Source organism: Guyanagaster necrorhizus (assembly GCF_019112545.1).
Source record: "Guyanagaster necrorhizus MCA 3950 unplaced genomic scaffold BT62scaffold_35, whole genome shotgun sequence".
In the NCBI taxonomy this organism is placed as follows: Eukaryota; Fungi; Basidiomycota; class Agaricomycetes; order Agaricales; family Physalacriaceae; genus Guyanagaster; species Guyanagaster necrorhizus.
In genome coordinates, this window is record NW_025064914.1 from 83,546 (window position 1) to 98,367 (window position 14,822).

Genomic DNA, 14,822 nt, shown 5'->3' on the forward strand with positions numbered 1-14,822 from the left:
CTGGTGAACGTGAGGGAAAGAGACGAACCCAACAAAAGTCAGGGCAGGCATACGACGTTCCAGAAACGAACCATCCGTTTACATATTCAGATAGCCGGCCGCTTACCGTAATTGGGCAATTTCAACAGCACCCACCAATCCGAATAGCCTCCGCTTACGGCTTACGGGCGCCGAGAGCCGAGAGCGACAGAAAAAGAGATGGAAGAACGGAAAATTGAGAGCTAGAAGCTCAATAAAAAAAGAAAAAGAATGGAATTGAGTATAACGAATGAAAAGGAGCGTCAGCACTGCTCAACGCTGCTTGGGGTGGTGGTGGTGGTGGTGGTGGTGGTGGTTAAAAAGCAAGGCATAGAGCGCTCTGATTGTTCGGCGTTGCCATGAGTCCCCCGTGGGTTGATTCAAAGCAAAAGACAGCCTGAGAAGACCCTGAATCCATCTGGAAGCTCCTAGGTACAGTACGGAAAGGTACAGTCGGTATTGAAGATACAAAATAGTTGGCAATGAAATACACAGTGAAACCCAGCAGGAGAATACCAGTGGGCGTCAGAATAAAGGATGATCCCCTTTCATGGCCGATGGTCGTCGACAGGTTTTTTTTTTTTTCCCGGCCCTACGTGCGGAACCGGTGCCGTTTTATAGGCCCCGTGGTAGCTACGATACGATTTCAACGGTTGAGCCCGAGGGAACATGGGACCCCTGCGGCGTGCGCCTGCATGCAGGCAGAGAAGTAGTAGGGTGCGTCAAGCACGTTGTCCATGTCAACACTTGGCCACACAGGTTTATACAGTAGGCAGATCCTATGGTGATGTGATCATCAGTGTCAACGAAAGAAGATCCCGGTCCAGAACTTTCGTTACGGGTCTACAGCACATACGAAATCTCCAAAATATTCTGGTACATCGTAGTACATAGCCTATAGGCACGATCCTCAGTACCCTGAAATCCAATTGAAGGGAAAATCAAACCTGCAATTGTTTTTTCATATACTTTTTCGGTCCCGAGCTGTTGTGGGGAAGACAAGACATAAAGTCACTGCTTCTGGGCTGTTTCCCATCGCTCGGTTCTAGATAGGAACCAGGAACCATGACGAGATGAAAATTGTGGAGGGCCATCAGATGACGCTTGATATATGCAGACCGAAATGCTTCCACGCTTTAGCCGAGTATGATTTGGCAAATAGACGAAGTAATCGCCACCAAAGCTGGTAAAATGTTCATTTGTCTATAAAGATGACTTGCCGTCATGGTGCGGTACCATTGGAAGTCTGAAGTCTGCTTCGAAGAAAGACGATCAGTTGACGAGATGCTATACGCGTCGCGAGTTCCATGCTCAACTTGGTTTGCAAGGAGAGTGCGATTGAGAGTGCACGAGAATCAGTCATTAAGATATTCGTGCGTTCGTGTAGGAAAGCAAAAGTGCAGGGCAGGCAAAAAGAGGAGGGAGTAGCCGTCGTCGGTCGTCAAGACGCGTACCAGACGCGTCCAGCACGTGTTGATCATGCAATTGGCCGGCCCGATCTCCGAGTCGCCACTGCATTTTTCGTCGTGAATATGATACCGGGGGGCTATTTGCCGTGCACTCCAAGGAGGGGGGTGGCGTGGTTTCGATTGCATTCTCTCGTTCTTCTCGACTATATTTAACAGGCGGACGGTGCATGAGGATATGAGGATGGCTATTAACAAGGGATGAGTGTGTAAACTTTTTCCGTTCTAATAGCGGCATAAAACGATACCATTTCAAAATAGACAGAAGAGGAGAGAAAGAGGTAAAGATAAGAGAGGAATGTGCAGCGATGACGATGATAATTGATGTAATAAGGACTGAAAAGCATGGCAGATATTACAGAGCGATAAAATTATACACAAAGGATTGCCGAGTCTATGGTGGTGGTGGTAGTGTGGTGGTACCAGTCACTGGTCCCTGATGAAAGCCGCACAGGAGCTATTGGGAAACATGGTGCCAGATGTAACTGTATGACATGAATCAAGGGAGACGGAGAGTAAGGGTGTCAATACAGTGCGTGTTCTAGTTTCGGACTGGATGGCATTGGGAGGGAAAAGGGGGACACGATGGGGCCACGGCCTTGAAGGCAGAACGGCTTATTTTTTCGATACCAGTACGAAGGCAAATATCAACGCAATGAGCGTCACCAAAGAGGTCACGATGATTGCGATGAACGACCGCGCTACCGGATAATTCCCCCTTGTCAAGGCTTCTTGTATCGAAAAGTACCTCGTCATCCCTACGCCCAGTATCCCAAGCGACAGTAGCACGGCTGTGGCTCCCAGCGGGCGAGCATAGCGGTGAGTTGCATCGCTTGTCGGCGAAAAGGTGGTGACATTGGAAGTCGTGCTGGATGAGATGGAAAATAGCTGGACGAGAGCGACGCCAGTAGAGGCGAGGACGAGAGAAGTTCGTACGTATGCAAGAAAAGTCCTCTCTGAGGCTAGATGGTCCCTTGCGACGGAACCGTTGTTCTCCAGCGTTAGGCTGATACGCATGGTGCTGAGCAAAGGAGCAATTCCGAATACTAGTTCCGTTGTTGGCCGTATGCCTGAATTCCGAATCCTTCAGCGGCGTCGCGGCAGCATCGTCCAGGATAGTCTAGTCGGGCATTTCGTCGTCGTCGTGGATGTTGAGGTCGAAGAAAGCATATCAGTGACGTAATAGGAAATAGGTTTTTTTTTTAAATTCAGCATTTGATTAACCGCAACAAGTAAGCTAACTACTAAGACGCGGTGGAGGTACAGGGACTCAGGATCCTCTTTCCCTCTTGTTCCAGTCCCTCCGCTCTTCCTTCTGAGTTCCCAGGGTGTTTTAGCGAATAGGAAATAGGTGTGTCTGCGCTTTTCTCCTTTCGACCACCATCATCACATGGCATATTCTCAACGGCTTCCTGCCCTAGATATCGACGTTAACGGACCCCGACCCCGGTCTCGGTCTGGAAGATGGATGGCGAGCATTATAATAGTATGGTACGCTGCTGCTTTTTGCTGGGCGTGGACTTACAACTCGTCATTTTTAATGCTTATTTTACGTTTTAGCTGGTAACAAGCACCCTCGAGTACAGTATTCGACTCGTGAATCTACATCTGTTCAGTAATCAGCGGTTCAGCAATGGCCGCGGTCAATTTCGCTGTAGAACACGTAGAAACGGCTATCCATGGTGCATATCCAACCCCTCTTCCCCTTTCAATGATTTCACAATAAGTCTGATTTAATGAGCCTGATCCAGCTTGCTGGGCTTGACGATATCTTTTTATATTTTTCTGAGACATCTCCTCGCCGTTTTTTGTGACAGTATCGTTTACCGTATCGTTTTCACAGGTGCACTCTACCACCATGTACACAACGTGTATCGCCTGTGCGACCGAATGCTTTGAATGTTCTGTACATTTTTTCCCAAATCAAGCTATCGAGGAACCGGAACGCTTCCTTAGGCGCGCTACGAAGCTTCGTTGTGGATCTTTCCGAAGGCAAAATAAGCGCCGCGCGTTCACACCAAATATAAGAACGCATAACAGGCTCCATCTTGACCCCCACCACCACCACCACCACCCAGATGTCGAACTTTTTGAGACGAGCCACACGTCGGGGCACCACCAACGGGACCTCAAACTACGTTTCTACCTCAGCTTCCCCGCCTCCTGAGCTAGGTCCAGAGCAAGATAGCACGACTGTGCCTATCAACCAGACGGACTACGCTCGTAGATGCAGAGATGTGATGGAGTTGTATCACGCTCTTCAGGAGCTAGGGTTCGTGTTCCCTACGTCTTTCTGACATATGCCTACATACCCATTTGCGATACAGTGCGGATAGGCTGTTCCCAACATTGCCAAAGATCATCGTCATCGGAGGTCAATCTAGCACGTCGTTTCTTGAATGTCGATACGGAAGTCATACTGATACACCTCTTTTAACAGCTGGCAAAAGCTCGCTCGTAGAAGCTGTTTCTGGGGTGCGCTTATGCTTTTCACTTGCCGGCCACATCCCCTCATCATCATCTAGATCAATGTACCCAGAGACAGCGGCACTTGTACCAGGTAAATGCCTCTCAAGCATTTCTGGCGCGATCTCACTCCTTTGCAAGGTGTCCGATGGAATGTACAATGATCAGTTCAGCCTCGACCTGGTCATGCACGATCTACCTCAACTTCAAGCATGAGATATCTGAAAACCCACATGTTAGCCCGAACAGAGTGCGGTTTGGGCCCCTTATTACAAACAAGGATAGCGTCGAACTATGGATCCGGCGAGCACAAGCTGCGATACTCTGCCCCCATCGTCCCAGGGAGGATTTTATCAACATGAGTATGGCCAGCCTTCGTAATCTTGCTACAGTCGACCTGGAAATGCTACCATTCTCAAATGATATCGTCCAGGTGGAGTTGAGGGATCCGGACCTGACAGATCTGTCTTTCGTTGATCTACCTGGTAAGGCCTTCATATCTTTGCCTTTGTATGTTAAATGTTGCTTTCTCAGGGATTATACACAATGCTGAAGAGGAAACAATCAAGCTCGTTCAGGATTTGGTAGTTTCCTACATCGAAGGATCGGATAATACGATTGTTCTCATAACTATTCCAATGACTGGTGGGTCTTCTCCTCTAACACTGTGTGTATCCTTCTCATGCCTCCATCTACAAGATGACATCGAAATGCAAGCGGCGGTAAAACTTGCAAAGGAACGGGATCCCGGGGGTGATCGTACAATTGGTCTGAATATTCATTCTGCTATCTACATGGCCAGCCCTAATTGTTCTTACAGGAGTGTTGACCAAGCCAGACATGCTCACCGAAGGTGCCTCTGGTGCACGTCAGAAATGGACACAGATCATTCTTGGGCAAGATCAGAAACACAAGCTCAAACACGGCTACTATTGCGTTCTTCTCCCGGACGACGAACAGCGTAGGCGCAAGGTCTCTCGAGACAAATCCCAGGCACTGGCCAAGCAATATTTTGAGCGAACGACCCCTTGGAAAGAGTTCTCGAACCGCAGTCGGTTTGGCATAACGGCGCTTGTACATGATATCAGCCGACTTTTGGTTGGGCTTATTGAGAATTAGTATGTGCCCCACTACTTTCCGTACCTCGGCTCATCCCTGGTTCTGGAATAGTATACCGACCCTGAGAGAAGGCGTCGACGAACTCCTCACAAAGGATAGAGCAGAATACATCACCCTTCCTCTACCACCACTTACTGATGAGGCGTGGTCTCAGATCATGATGCTCATCAATAACTTCTGCCTTGATCTCAAAGCTACTTTCGAGGGACAGGGAGAACACAAGAAGCTCGTACAGTGCAACCGCTCTAGGTATAGGCAGTTCAAGCACGATATCCTCAAGACATGCCCCAACTTCCGACCCTTTGAGGATAAGGCCTATTATCGGGATCTGTGTATCGAGGATGAAGAGTTTCAGGGTAAGGACAAACCGTATGTTTACATGGCAACGTCCGAGTACGTGATGGATATCAAGGACGTCAGAGAGGAGATTGTCAAGTGAGTGCTTGTCTCTCTGGGTTCTATTTTGCTGAGCTCGCCTTTGTAGCTGTACTGCATGGGAGCTTCCCGGTGAAGTTCCATTGGAAGCAACACGCGTACTCATTGAACGCTTTACGAAGGAGTGGTCCAATCCTTCCATGGAGTGTTTCGATGCTGTCTACGATGCGTCGTCAACATACATTCAAGGGTTGGTTACGCAACGTTTCGGCCAGTTCAAGCCCCTGGAAAAGCATGTTAGGTTCGTTGTCTGTGTCTTTCCCGCTTATTCAAAAGCTTTATATGTCTGTCCAGTGCACTTGTGCGTGGTCAGATGGAGATCTGCAAAAGTGAAGCGCTCGTCATACTTGGCAAGGCTGTCAAACTGGAGACGTCGCCCGTGTTCACTCAAGTACCACAATACTTGATGGAGCGCTCCAAGTGGTTTAGGCGGTTCCATAGGGTCTATACGAGTCCTAGTAGCTATAGCTTGCATTACAATTTGAGGCCATCCCCGCCTCCTCCAGCTCTGGAGACGACAGAAGACGAGGAAGTCCTCCATGTGATGGCCAAGGTCCGAGCATATTTTGAGTTGGCTTACAAGGTCTGCTGTGCTCTGTTCTCCCAGTCTTCTCTTGGCTGACCAACCATTATCTAGCGATTTATCGACAACATTCCGCTTACTATCGAGCATGAGCTTCATCAGCCCCTTTTACCTCGCTTGTCGGAGAGTCTTATCAAGGATATGGGAGGGCCGGATGCTAGGGAGAGAGCGAGGGAACTGTTGAGAGAGGATCCGGTGATTGCGATGAGGAGGGATGTTTTGAAAGATCGAATCGAACGATTGGAGGAGATAAGGAGGAAGATCTATGCCTTTACATGATGTCCTGTCTATATATCCATGTGCTTTGAGTACTTATAAAATGTAGTTCTATTTTCTCACAGTGCCATGCCTCTCACGAGCATTATTATTCCAGAGGACCGACTTACTTTTGGCAATTGAGGCTTGAATGGGTAGGGTGTGAGCGTCGAAAATCAGTAGTGATGGTGAAGCACCAAGTGGCTCGGACATTCTGAGCTTAGTCAGCACCTTCCAAGTAGCTTCAGCCCGGATGGATTATCTCGGCGTCTGATTGTAAGCCCCATGTCCCTGGCCTCCATTCCCTCTTCCAAGCTTCATGTATTTGGCTATCTTTTGGAGTGGAATAAAAAGGCAGAAGTAGAAAAAGATATGCCCCCATCCAGGATTGAACTAGAGACCTTCGCATGACTAACCATGTCAGATAGTACAAGTGCGACGCGCTACCACTACGCCATAAGGGCTTGGTATCAGCTGATTATGAATCCTTAAGGAATCCTACTACCCGTCAATACCAGATTTCCTGTTTTCCTGTTTGCGTAGTACATATTCGTACGCGTATAGGTGTTGTGTACATGAAGATACTACAAAAAATTATTCTGATAACATGGTAAATTTTTGCAAAGCATGTTGCCGAATTCTATCAGTTCGTCAGCCGTGACTTAGACATAAGTATATTGCGGGAGGAGTCTTACTCACTTATGTCCTCGCAGCCAACACGAAAGCAAACAGCAATGCGACGAGCGTTGCCATGCAACCGGTGATGATGATGGCCACTGTACGCGCGACGGGGAATTTACCCTCCGTGAGAGCTGCCTGAACGGAGAAGAACCTCGACACGCCTGCGCCCAGTATCCCCAACGCCAAGAGGACTGTCGTGGCTCCGAGGGGTCTGGCGTATCCTTGCATGATAGCGCTCGTTGGGGAGAACGACGCGGTACGGGTTGCGATGGAGAACAGCTGTACGAGAGCGACGCCGGTAGAGGCTAGGACGAGGGAGGTTCTCACGTATGCGAGGAATGTCCTCTCGGAGGCTAGGTGGTCCCTTGCGACGGAGCCGTTGTTCTCCAATGTTAGGCTGAGACGCATTTCTGTGCGTATTACGTCCACCCTCTCTCCTCCTCCTCCTCCCGTCTCCTGGGTATTTTTATAGTGTTGTCTATTCCAAATAATGGACCATATCTGCGGTCGTGGGATAGCGAGCTCAAAGTCTACCCGCAATAGGTACCGCAATTAAGGAGGTGGCGTGAGGGACTTACGAAAACTTGATACCCCGCCGGGCGAAGTCCTGCGGTTCAAAGTCCTCAGTAAGAGACTTTGACATGGATTAGAACGGAAGCAGATGCATTCAGACACGCAAATTGTTAACGTTGGAGACAAGTCTGCTTTCATTGTCTGCGGACTGTGTAGCTTTTGTCCGGAACGGATCGCCGTGCATTCTCTCGGTTATAATTGAGTGAGTCATATACTTGACGTTAAAACCCAACAGCTTAGCGACTGGTAGACCTTTTAATCATCGCCGTCGCATGGCCGTAAAGTTTCCGATGTATTCGTATTGCGCAAGATCACTCCGTTATATGGAATAGTCTGAATGGGCATATCAAGGGCGCCCTATCGTATTACCCGTTCCATCCTGTGATAGTATGCAGATAAGCCAGAAGTTTATAGGAAGAAGCTTAGATGAGTCAAACCGTATTCAAGCAACGTTGCAGGTAATGTATCAATGAAAGCTGGAATTACATTTCGTTGATTCTATCTGCGCATTGCGATCCGTTGAAGTTGAAGCCAAACCCTGGTCGTGAGTTAGAAAAGGCGGGAATCTCCTTTGTTTTTTTCCCTTCATATCGGCGGTGAGACGGGTTAATTGATTCCTGAAGGCGATCTGAGATAACAGAAACCGAGCGGATACCCTCGGTGATTGGTCCGTCTTCCTTTTTCCCAGAATTCGGGGACTGAAAAGTACATGTAGTAAGTCTAAGGGTTTGGGGGCCAATCTTCTAAATTTTTCAGGATATTGAAGGAGATATTTTTGGTTATTATCCGTCTCAGAGTGTACTGGCAGAAAGAAATAAAGACATGACGCTTGAGTCGGAATCGGTGATAGTATCAGTGATCATAATGGCTCCGTAGTCAACCACCACGTGACTTCAACTCCAAGCAAGTCGAACTTGGTGACATCACCACCAACCTTCATCTGCGGGCTACATATATTTCAAGATTTACAGGTCTACTTCTTGCTTCTTGTCCTCCGAATATCTCCTACGTCAGTCCGAATCCAGTCTTAGGCTGACTCTCTAAATGTCCGGATGTCGCCGGTCATCTTTGTTTCATTCAGAACGATCTTGGTTCAGTCGTCCTGCACTGTTTTGTTCTTTGATCCACTCTTGGTCTGTCAATCAAATGTGAAACTAGTTCTCCCTGACTGTCTCGTTACTTTGACCGGTGGTATCACAAAAAAGTATAAAAGGCCTCAGTTCAGGGTGGGTCCATTCCCCCTTCTTGACTCAATTCAGACCCCCTGCACTGACATGGCCCGCGCAGCCTTTCGGACACCTCAATCACGCCCGAGCACTCCCACTCCCAACTATGCCAACCATCGAAATGCCTTCAATTATGGACAGGAATTTAATTCCGGTTCTTACTTTTTTTTCTTTTGGTTTCAGCAGAAGGATAACCTCTTCTGTATGTAGTCTCAACAGGAATCGAACACCTTCTTGGAACCCCCATCTATGAGCATAAACTTGGTCAGTCAGCGGAAAATGTGTTTTATGATGCAAACTGATTGGTTTATACTGCAGTGAACGCTAACTCATCTCGTCCACTATATGAAAGGCGGGTGATCGAGCTGCGGCAGGACATGCTTGGCCTTCTAGAAACACAGACCCAGAAATTCTTAGCTAACATTGCCGATCTCACTCAAATGGTGCTTAAAGTGAGGTTTTAGCCAACTTTAACGGGAAGTGCGTCAGTTCACCGCCGATTGCAGAAAATTAACCATTATCGCATTGATGGACCAGCGACTCCCTTTGTGATAATGCCTTTCGCGGATGGGTCGATACCGAATAAACTTCCTGTAAGAAATTGAATTGCTTTTGTTGTGACTTTTGTTGACTAGTCTATGAATCTTCTCAGCATCTGCTTCCCCCTCTGACTAACCGACACATTATAAATCATCTCACTCCGGAACAGCTCGTTCGCTATTGCGTTGGTTATGGGATAGCCCACGACCCCAGAAACGTAGACCTCATGCTCGTCGACTTGAAGGCGTATATAGGCTGCAAGGCTTGAAGCTGAACGTCAGTGAAAGGAGTATCTGAGGGAGGGCTTACATATTGCTGTGACGCACGGTCTATTATTATTCGGCTTGCATATCATCTGTGGACAGATAGTAGAAATGAGTGTGACTCCTTGGGCAGTTTAAGACTTTGTAGAACGATATGAATACGTGCATGGAAGCAATAAATATCGAAAACCTACCGGTCTCTCTTGCTCAGACGCGGGGACCTATTTAGCATCCTTTGCATCAGCAAATTTGGTAGAGAGTATAATTACCCACCAGCGGCAGCACCTGCACTGATAAAGAGCCCCCAACTTGTATGGTATTGTCCATCTGATGAGCCGAATTTTGGTACGGTTGACTCAGAGCGGACGCATAGCAGTCCTAGTGACGTTGAAGGTTTTTGAATACAAATTGAATGCTGGTCTTATGGCATCACAGCAGTGGACTCTTGATTTGCTGGAATATAATGTATGTTGAGAAAGCTGTGCAATAGACGTGTCAAACGGGTCGATTTCCGTGTTATAGGGGTATGGGTATATCGCGTGATGGAGGTTAGGTGGAGGATGCACACCCAACCTGTTGGCCTGCGAGAATGTGCCGAAATCAGTAATGGGCTATAATAAGAGATGGGAAATCATCGTACGTTTTGCTTGGTACCCTGGGTGAGGATAGAATCGTAGTAGTAATAAGACATTTCAAGGAGAGAATGATGTGGAATAAACGTGAATGACCTCTCGCCTTTATAACAAGCACCTGGAAGTTTTTGACAGGTTGTCTTGAACAAAGACTAAAGGCGGCTGAAAAGACATAGAGCTTTGTGAGCAAAGATATGGTACATATTTTATTGCTATTTTGTAAAATGATGAGATTCTCAAAAAAGAAAAAAAATTGCGACCGTCCGATCTCAGCCATGTCCCTACTTGTTCATGCATATGGCGCGCTTGAAATAATCACAGTATTGCATGCTATCGGTAGAAAAAATGTTTAAATGCTATCCATCCTTACAGACCTTGTTCCGTTTTTGGTGAACTCGGTCGCTGCCGGGTTCCTACTCTCTTCGTACTCACGTAGTGGTCAAGACTAACTGGACGTGTGTGTACGCAAACATAATTATCGAGAGTGAAAACGATATATTCCTGGGCACATGAGCCTCGACTACAGACTCGACCGAAACCAGACGGATAGTAGCTTGAGTGGGATAGAAAACGAAGCAGATATATAATAACTGATTTTTCATCTACACGCCTGCCTAATCAGCATATGGAAAATGCGACGAAGAAAGGAACAGAGAACTTAAAAAAGATGCAGCGCCTCGGTATAAAAATGCAGATAATAGAAGCACGACGACTGAAAGGGTTTCAAAGGTAATCTAGGTTTTATTGCCAGTATACAGACTAAGGAAAGCGCCGGAGAGAAAAAACTGACCATTGGTCTATTCTTGTGATACGATGATGGTTATCGTTAGAAAGGAAGACACCTTCGGTCAGCCACGCGCTCTAAAATGCTCGGATTACCACCAGTCATCCGTAGATTATTTATTGACGGCCTCCGCATCGTCTCAACGGCTCTAGTCCATTTTTCTCCAGCTATGCAGAGTGCTAAGCCAACCCACTGGCGCTGAGGCGAAGGGTGCATATACGATTCAAAAAAGATGTCTATAGATAGATGATCAATCCAAGAGCATACTGTGTTAGATAAAGAAGCGCAACAGACCTGTTGTCCGCTCGTCATCGCATTCTCTGGTACTCATTATATCAGACAAAACTAGTCCGAGCTATGAGGTTCGGAGGTCGCATGCGTGAAGACAGACGATTCTTCTCTTTTCTATTTTCGCTACGAGCAGGATCAATAATGAGACGTTGCCTTTGAACTGCCCCAAAAGCACGTACATAAATCTCCAGATATACCGTATTTATGTCCTAAATCTGACATAATATCCTTCGCCTTGGTCCATATAGGTACTGAGCGCCTGGAGATAGGAATTTCTGAGCGTGGTGCAGACAGGAAGCGGTCGTCTGTTGCTGTGGAATAAACTCTTGGAAAGAATGTAAAGAGCGAGAGCGTCCTTGCCCACGGCTCCGTAGTTGCTCCATGATTATTTGCTAGCGAAAATAGCCGCGATCTCTACCATGCGTCTTCATCAACGGAGAAAATCCTTTCGCATTGTACATATCAAGGCCGCTGCCGACGAAAAGATGTTGGTGACATGGTGGGAGTAGCAAATAGAGCAAGACGCAGGACACCGATCACCGTTACGTACTGCCTCTGATCACGACCACGACCATGAAATCAATCGGCTTTTCACCCACCATTCGACTTCAATGACACTGCTACGAGCAAGGAAGGATGCGGGGATAGAAACCGAAAATTTGGTGGTCCTAGCTACCTTTGTATCCTACGGCTAGCGCGAACAATGCCCAGGTCCCTATATGCGCGGAAGTGGGCATCTCCTCCTCCTGTCTTTTCCGGGATGTCATCGGGTTTCCAGAATGGGCTTTGGCGAGCATCGAGGACTGTCCTGTCGAACAAATGGGTCGCAGTAACAATTGGAAAAGAGTAGGAAGGAATAGTTGCGACAGGCTGGCATTACGGGCGACAGAGGCTACAGTGAGGAGTGCTCGGTGCGTATCGCTTAATACGATGTGGATAACGCACGCTGATATCGTCCTACATTCTTAGCACGTTTGGCTGATTGGGCTTCAATGCCTCCTTCTTCGACCATTGGCTGTCACCGATTCTCTATCAATGACAATTGTTTACGAAAAATTTCCATGTCCTGACCGGAATGTACTGCCCTTTGCAGGGCAATGATTTCTCCAGTCACTCTACGCCATCATTATCCTTGGTGGTCATGTGCTGGGCCGAGCCTCCGACTGTTGACGCGTCTTCCGGAGGTGGACATGGGAGATCATGATTGGTTAACACTCTTTTTCGCGGACATGGGCCAAACGGTTGACTCCGGCCAATAGTTGGTGAGTGTCATCTTCGTTTCCTCAACGAACGAGGAGCTGATTAGTTTTCAAGGGGTAGCGCCTCACATCAGCCTGGTATAGTCGCTCGCCTCTAGGTAGGGCTGACATCCCCGACCATCCCGTTGGTAACGCATATCGTTCTTCACTAAGCTGAAGGACGTGTCATATCATGGTGGAGTTTTCGTGTCCAAAGGAATCTCCAATCGTACATGTCATGAACTCAACTCAAGGCAGTCCCGAGACCTTGTGATAAAAATAAAGCTGTCGAATCATCAGGATGGACCCTTGTCGGACTAGGCGGTTTCGTTTCACGCTTCAATGCTGTCAAAATGGACCTAGCTGGTCTTTTAACTTTACCAACCGATACCTTTGGAGAGCAGTCATGCGACGTCGATTTCCCGGACCTATTTCCTACGCCCCCCCCCCCCTCTAATGGCAATAATGCTCTCTCGGGCCGAAGAACAAAGGCTGTTCCAACGTGAGTGCCATAGTACCATTCTCGTGAATTATGATCTTGATGTCCTTTAGGTAATCCTTGGAGAGAGGTGTTTGCTATTGGCCTGTCGAACGGGTTCCATTGCAAGGACCTGGTGATGGCGCTTGTCGCAGATGATCCTACATTGTTGCTGTGTTACGTGGAAAGATGGTTGAAGATTTTTGCGGGAGAAATAATTCTGGATCATGCTTCAGGTTAGCGAATAATCCGCGATCTCTGTTTCTCCGTACTAAGCAATTTCCTGCTGTCCAGATCCTCGTAGGTTCACTGAAAACAGACCATGGATGTTCCACTGCGGTCTTCCGTGTGTTATTCGGGAGGGCATTCGTTAACTAGAAGGAAAAGTGCTCTTCTCTCCTAAGCATCGGGTCGCGCATCCATGTTATCTGCTGCCGGCCGAAATTAAATCTCGACAACTTTGATTTACAGTCGCTTTATAGACCATCATCCCCACGTACTTTCATCGCCGTTCTCAGTCCTCCTTGCTCTCCAGCCAACCACCGGCCACCGCTATTCGAACGAAAGTAAGCAGAACTTCGGGGTAGCTTGCACTCATAGCTGACCAGCGTGGTACATCCACAGTCTGCAATCATACAAGTCCCGATACGATGGCCAATAATACCATAGGCTAGTGATTTCGGCCACATCTGTGCGATCCAACGTGGCGACGATGACGACGGTATGCCGATGGCACTTCACGTATCGCAAGCCTGTCACAGGTGGCGAGAAATCACATTGTCCAATCGCATCTTATGGACGACGTTCACTTTGGGGTCTCTCAGACGAACAAAAACCCGTTTCCCTTCTCCAACTTTACTTGACGTGGTCCGGCCTGTCGTACTCGCAGGGTCTTTTATCCTGGCCGGAGCTGATGCCTACAAGCGCTTTCTCCTGCCTTTTTGCTGAGGCGTTCCGCTGTCCCAACCTTATTTCCCTCACACTCAAAGATACATACGCCTCCGGTAACACCCCCCCCCTCTCGTAACATTCCTCAGCACAGTCAATCCTCCTAACCTTCGCAAACTCGAGCTCGGAAATATCATCTTCTCCGATCCTGCGATTTCCGAGATTTTGACTTTGGTCCCTCTCCTCCGAGAACTGTCGTGTCCTTTATCCGCGAGCAGATATCGTCTTTCCCAGACTTGGAACTTCCGCGGGGAGTTGTCCCACAGCTGGCTGTTGTCAAATTAGCCTTCTGGTACAGGCCGGATATGGATGCTCTGGCATTTTGCATAGGTCGGTCTTGACTCGATGACTGTAACCTACCCTGCTCATCCCGGTGATATGGGACTATTACATAACACTTGGTTACGAGAGGAGGCTGGGGAGCAGTACAGTTTCAAATGGATCGATGATGGTCCTCTGAGCACTCGCATTCTCAGGAAACCTTATGTCGTGCCTGCCTCTGCCGTGGTTGAGATTCTCCTTGATGAAGCGAGCTTGGAGGACGTCGTCAGCATGGAAGGACTAGGAGGTTTCTCGGTAATCCCTTCATAGAATGGCCAACTTCTTTACGGGTGTTTGGATTTCTTTCAATGATAGGTGGGGATAGCATGGCAAGGATATATGTTCGTGAATTCCGCTGCTTTTCCCTCTATCATCTCCGACTTTAGATTCCTGATATCTTTCATCTCGCCGTTCTTCTTGTTACATTTTATGGACTACAGCCTTAACGACGTCGGGGTCACTGCCTTAAGCTTTCTTACCGAGCAACCGTGTTCAATGTTCCTGA

At 47.8% G+C, this 14,822-nt stretch overlaps 7 protein-coding genes and 1 non-coding gene across 8 annotated transcripts; 4 read left to right on the forward strand and 4 right to left on the reverse strand.

Annotated features, from left to right (window-relative positions):
• Positions 1–1,674: 1,674 nt before the first annotated feature.
• BT62DRAFT_936819 (uncharacterized protein) lies at positions 1,675–2,641 on the reverse strand. The gene has a single exon (XM_043187190.1). It carries the CDS (start codon positions 2,499–2,501, stop codon positions 2,100–2,102), a length of 402 nt encoding a protein of 133 aa, XP_043035189.1. The 5' UTR covers positions 2,502–2,641; the 3' UTR covers positions 1,675–2,099.
• A 68-nt stretch (positions 2,642–2,709) lies between these two features.
• BT62DRAFT_470563 (uncharacterized protein) lies at positions 2,710–3,611 on the forward strand. The gene is made up of 4 exons (XM_043181054.1): positions 2,710–2,835; positions 2,906–2,975; positions 3,045–3,166; positions 3,328–3,611. Exons 2-4 carry the CDS (start codon positions 2,949–2,951, stop codon positions 3,509–3,511), a joined length of 333 nt encoding a protein of 110 aa, XP_043035190.1. The 5' UTR covers positions 2,710–2,835; positions 2,906–2,948; the 3' UTR covers positions 3,512–3,611.
• On the forward strand, positions 3,115–6,443 carry BT62DRAFT_936821 (P-loop containing nucleoside triphosphate hydrolase protein). Its single transcript, XM_043187191.1, has 12 exons — positions 3,115–3,756; positions 3,812–3,867; positions 3,925–3,959; positions 4,010–4,044; positions 4,092–4,435; positions 4,485–4,595; positions 4,650–4,718; positions 4,771–5,068; positions 5,121–5,504; positions 5,554–5,745; positions 5,799–6,087; positions 6,142–6,443. The coding sequence occupies exons 1-12, from the start codon at positions 3,563–3,565 to the stop codon at positions 6,364–6,366; spliced, it is 2,232 nt and encodes a 743-aa protein (XP_043035191.1). The 5' UTR covers positions 3,115–3,562; the 3' UTR covers positions 6,367–6,443.
• Positions 6,444–6,715: 272 nt separating this feature from the next.
• Positions 6,716–6,806, reverse strand: BT62DRAFT_t163. Its single transcript has one exon. It is a non-coding gene; the product is annotated as a tRNA-Thr (tRNA).
• BT62DRAFT_955509 (uncharacterized protein) lies at positions 6,778–7,887 on the reverse strand. The gene is made up of 2 exons (XM_043188340.1): positions 7,042–7,887; positions 6,778–6,982 (listed from the first exon to the last, which is right to left on the reverse strand). Exon 1 carries the CDS (start codon positions 7,429–7,431, stop codon positions 7,042–7,044), a length of 390 nt encoding a protein of 129 aa, XP_043035192.1. The 5' UTR covers positions 7,432–7,887; the 3' UTR covers positions 6,778–6,982.
• Positions 7,888–8,529: 642 nt separating this feature from the next.
• Positions 8,530–9,752, forward strand: BT62DRAFT_936824 (uncharacterized protein). The gene is made up of 5 exons (XM_043187192.1): positions 8,530–8,976; positions 9,033–9,086; positions 9,141–9,274; positions 9,329–9,415; positions 9,475–9,752. Exons 1-5 carry the CDS (start codon positions 8,871–8,873, stop codon positions 9,628–9,630), a joined length of 537 nt encoding a protein of 178 aa, XP_043035193.1. The 5' UTR covers positions 8,530–8,870; the 3' UTR covers positions 9,631–9,752.
• Positions 9,753–11,396: 1,644 nt separating this feature from the next.
• On the reverse strand, positions 11,397–12,344 carry BT62DRAFT_1011261 (uncharacterized protein; the record flags this gene model as incomplete). The annotated part of the gene is made up of 4 exons (XM_043177766.1): positions 11,397–11,455; positions 11,512–11,724; positions 12,009–12,224; positions 12,278–12,344. The coding sequence occupies 4 exons, from the start codon at positions 12,342–12,344 to the stop codon at positions 11,397–11,399; spliced, it is 555 nt and encodes a 184-aa protein (XP_043035194.1).
• A 579-nt stretch (positions 12,345–12,923) lies between these two features.
• BT62DRAFT_1011262 (uncharacterized protein) lies at positions 12,924–13,709 on the forward strand (the record flags this gene model as incomplete). Its single annotated transcript, XM_043177767.1, has 5 exons — positions 12,924–13,072; positions 13,136–13,284; positions 13,343–13,394; positions 13,453–13,614; positions 13,673–13,709. 5 exons carry the CDS (start codon positions 12,924–12,926, stop codon positions 13,707–13,709), a joined length of 549 nt encoding a protein of 182 aa, XP_043035195.1.
• Positions 13,710–14,822: the final 1,113 nt, after the last annotated feature.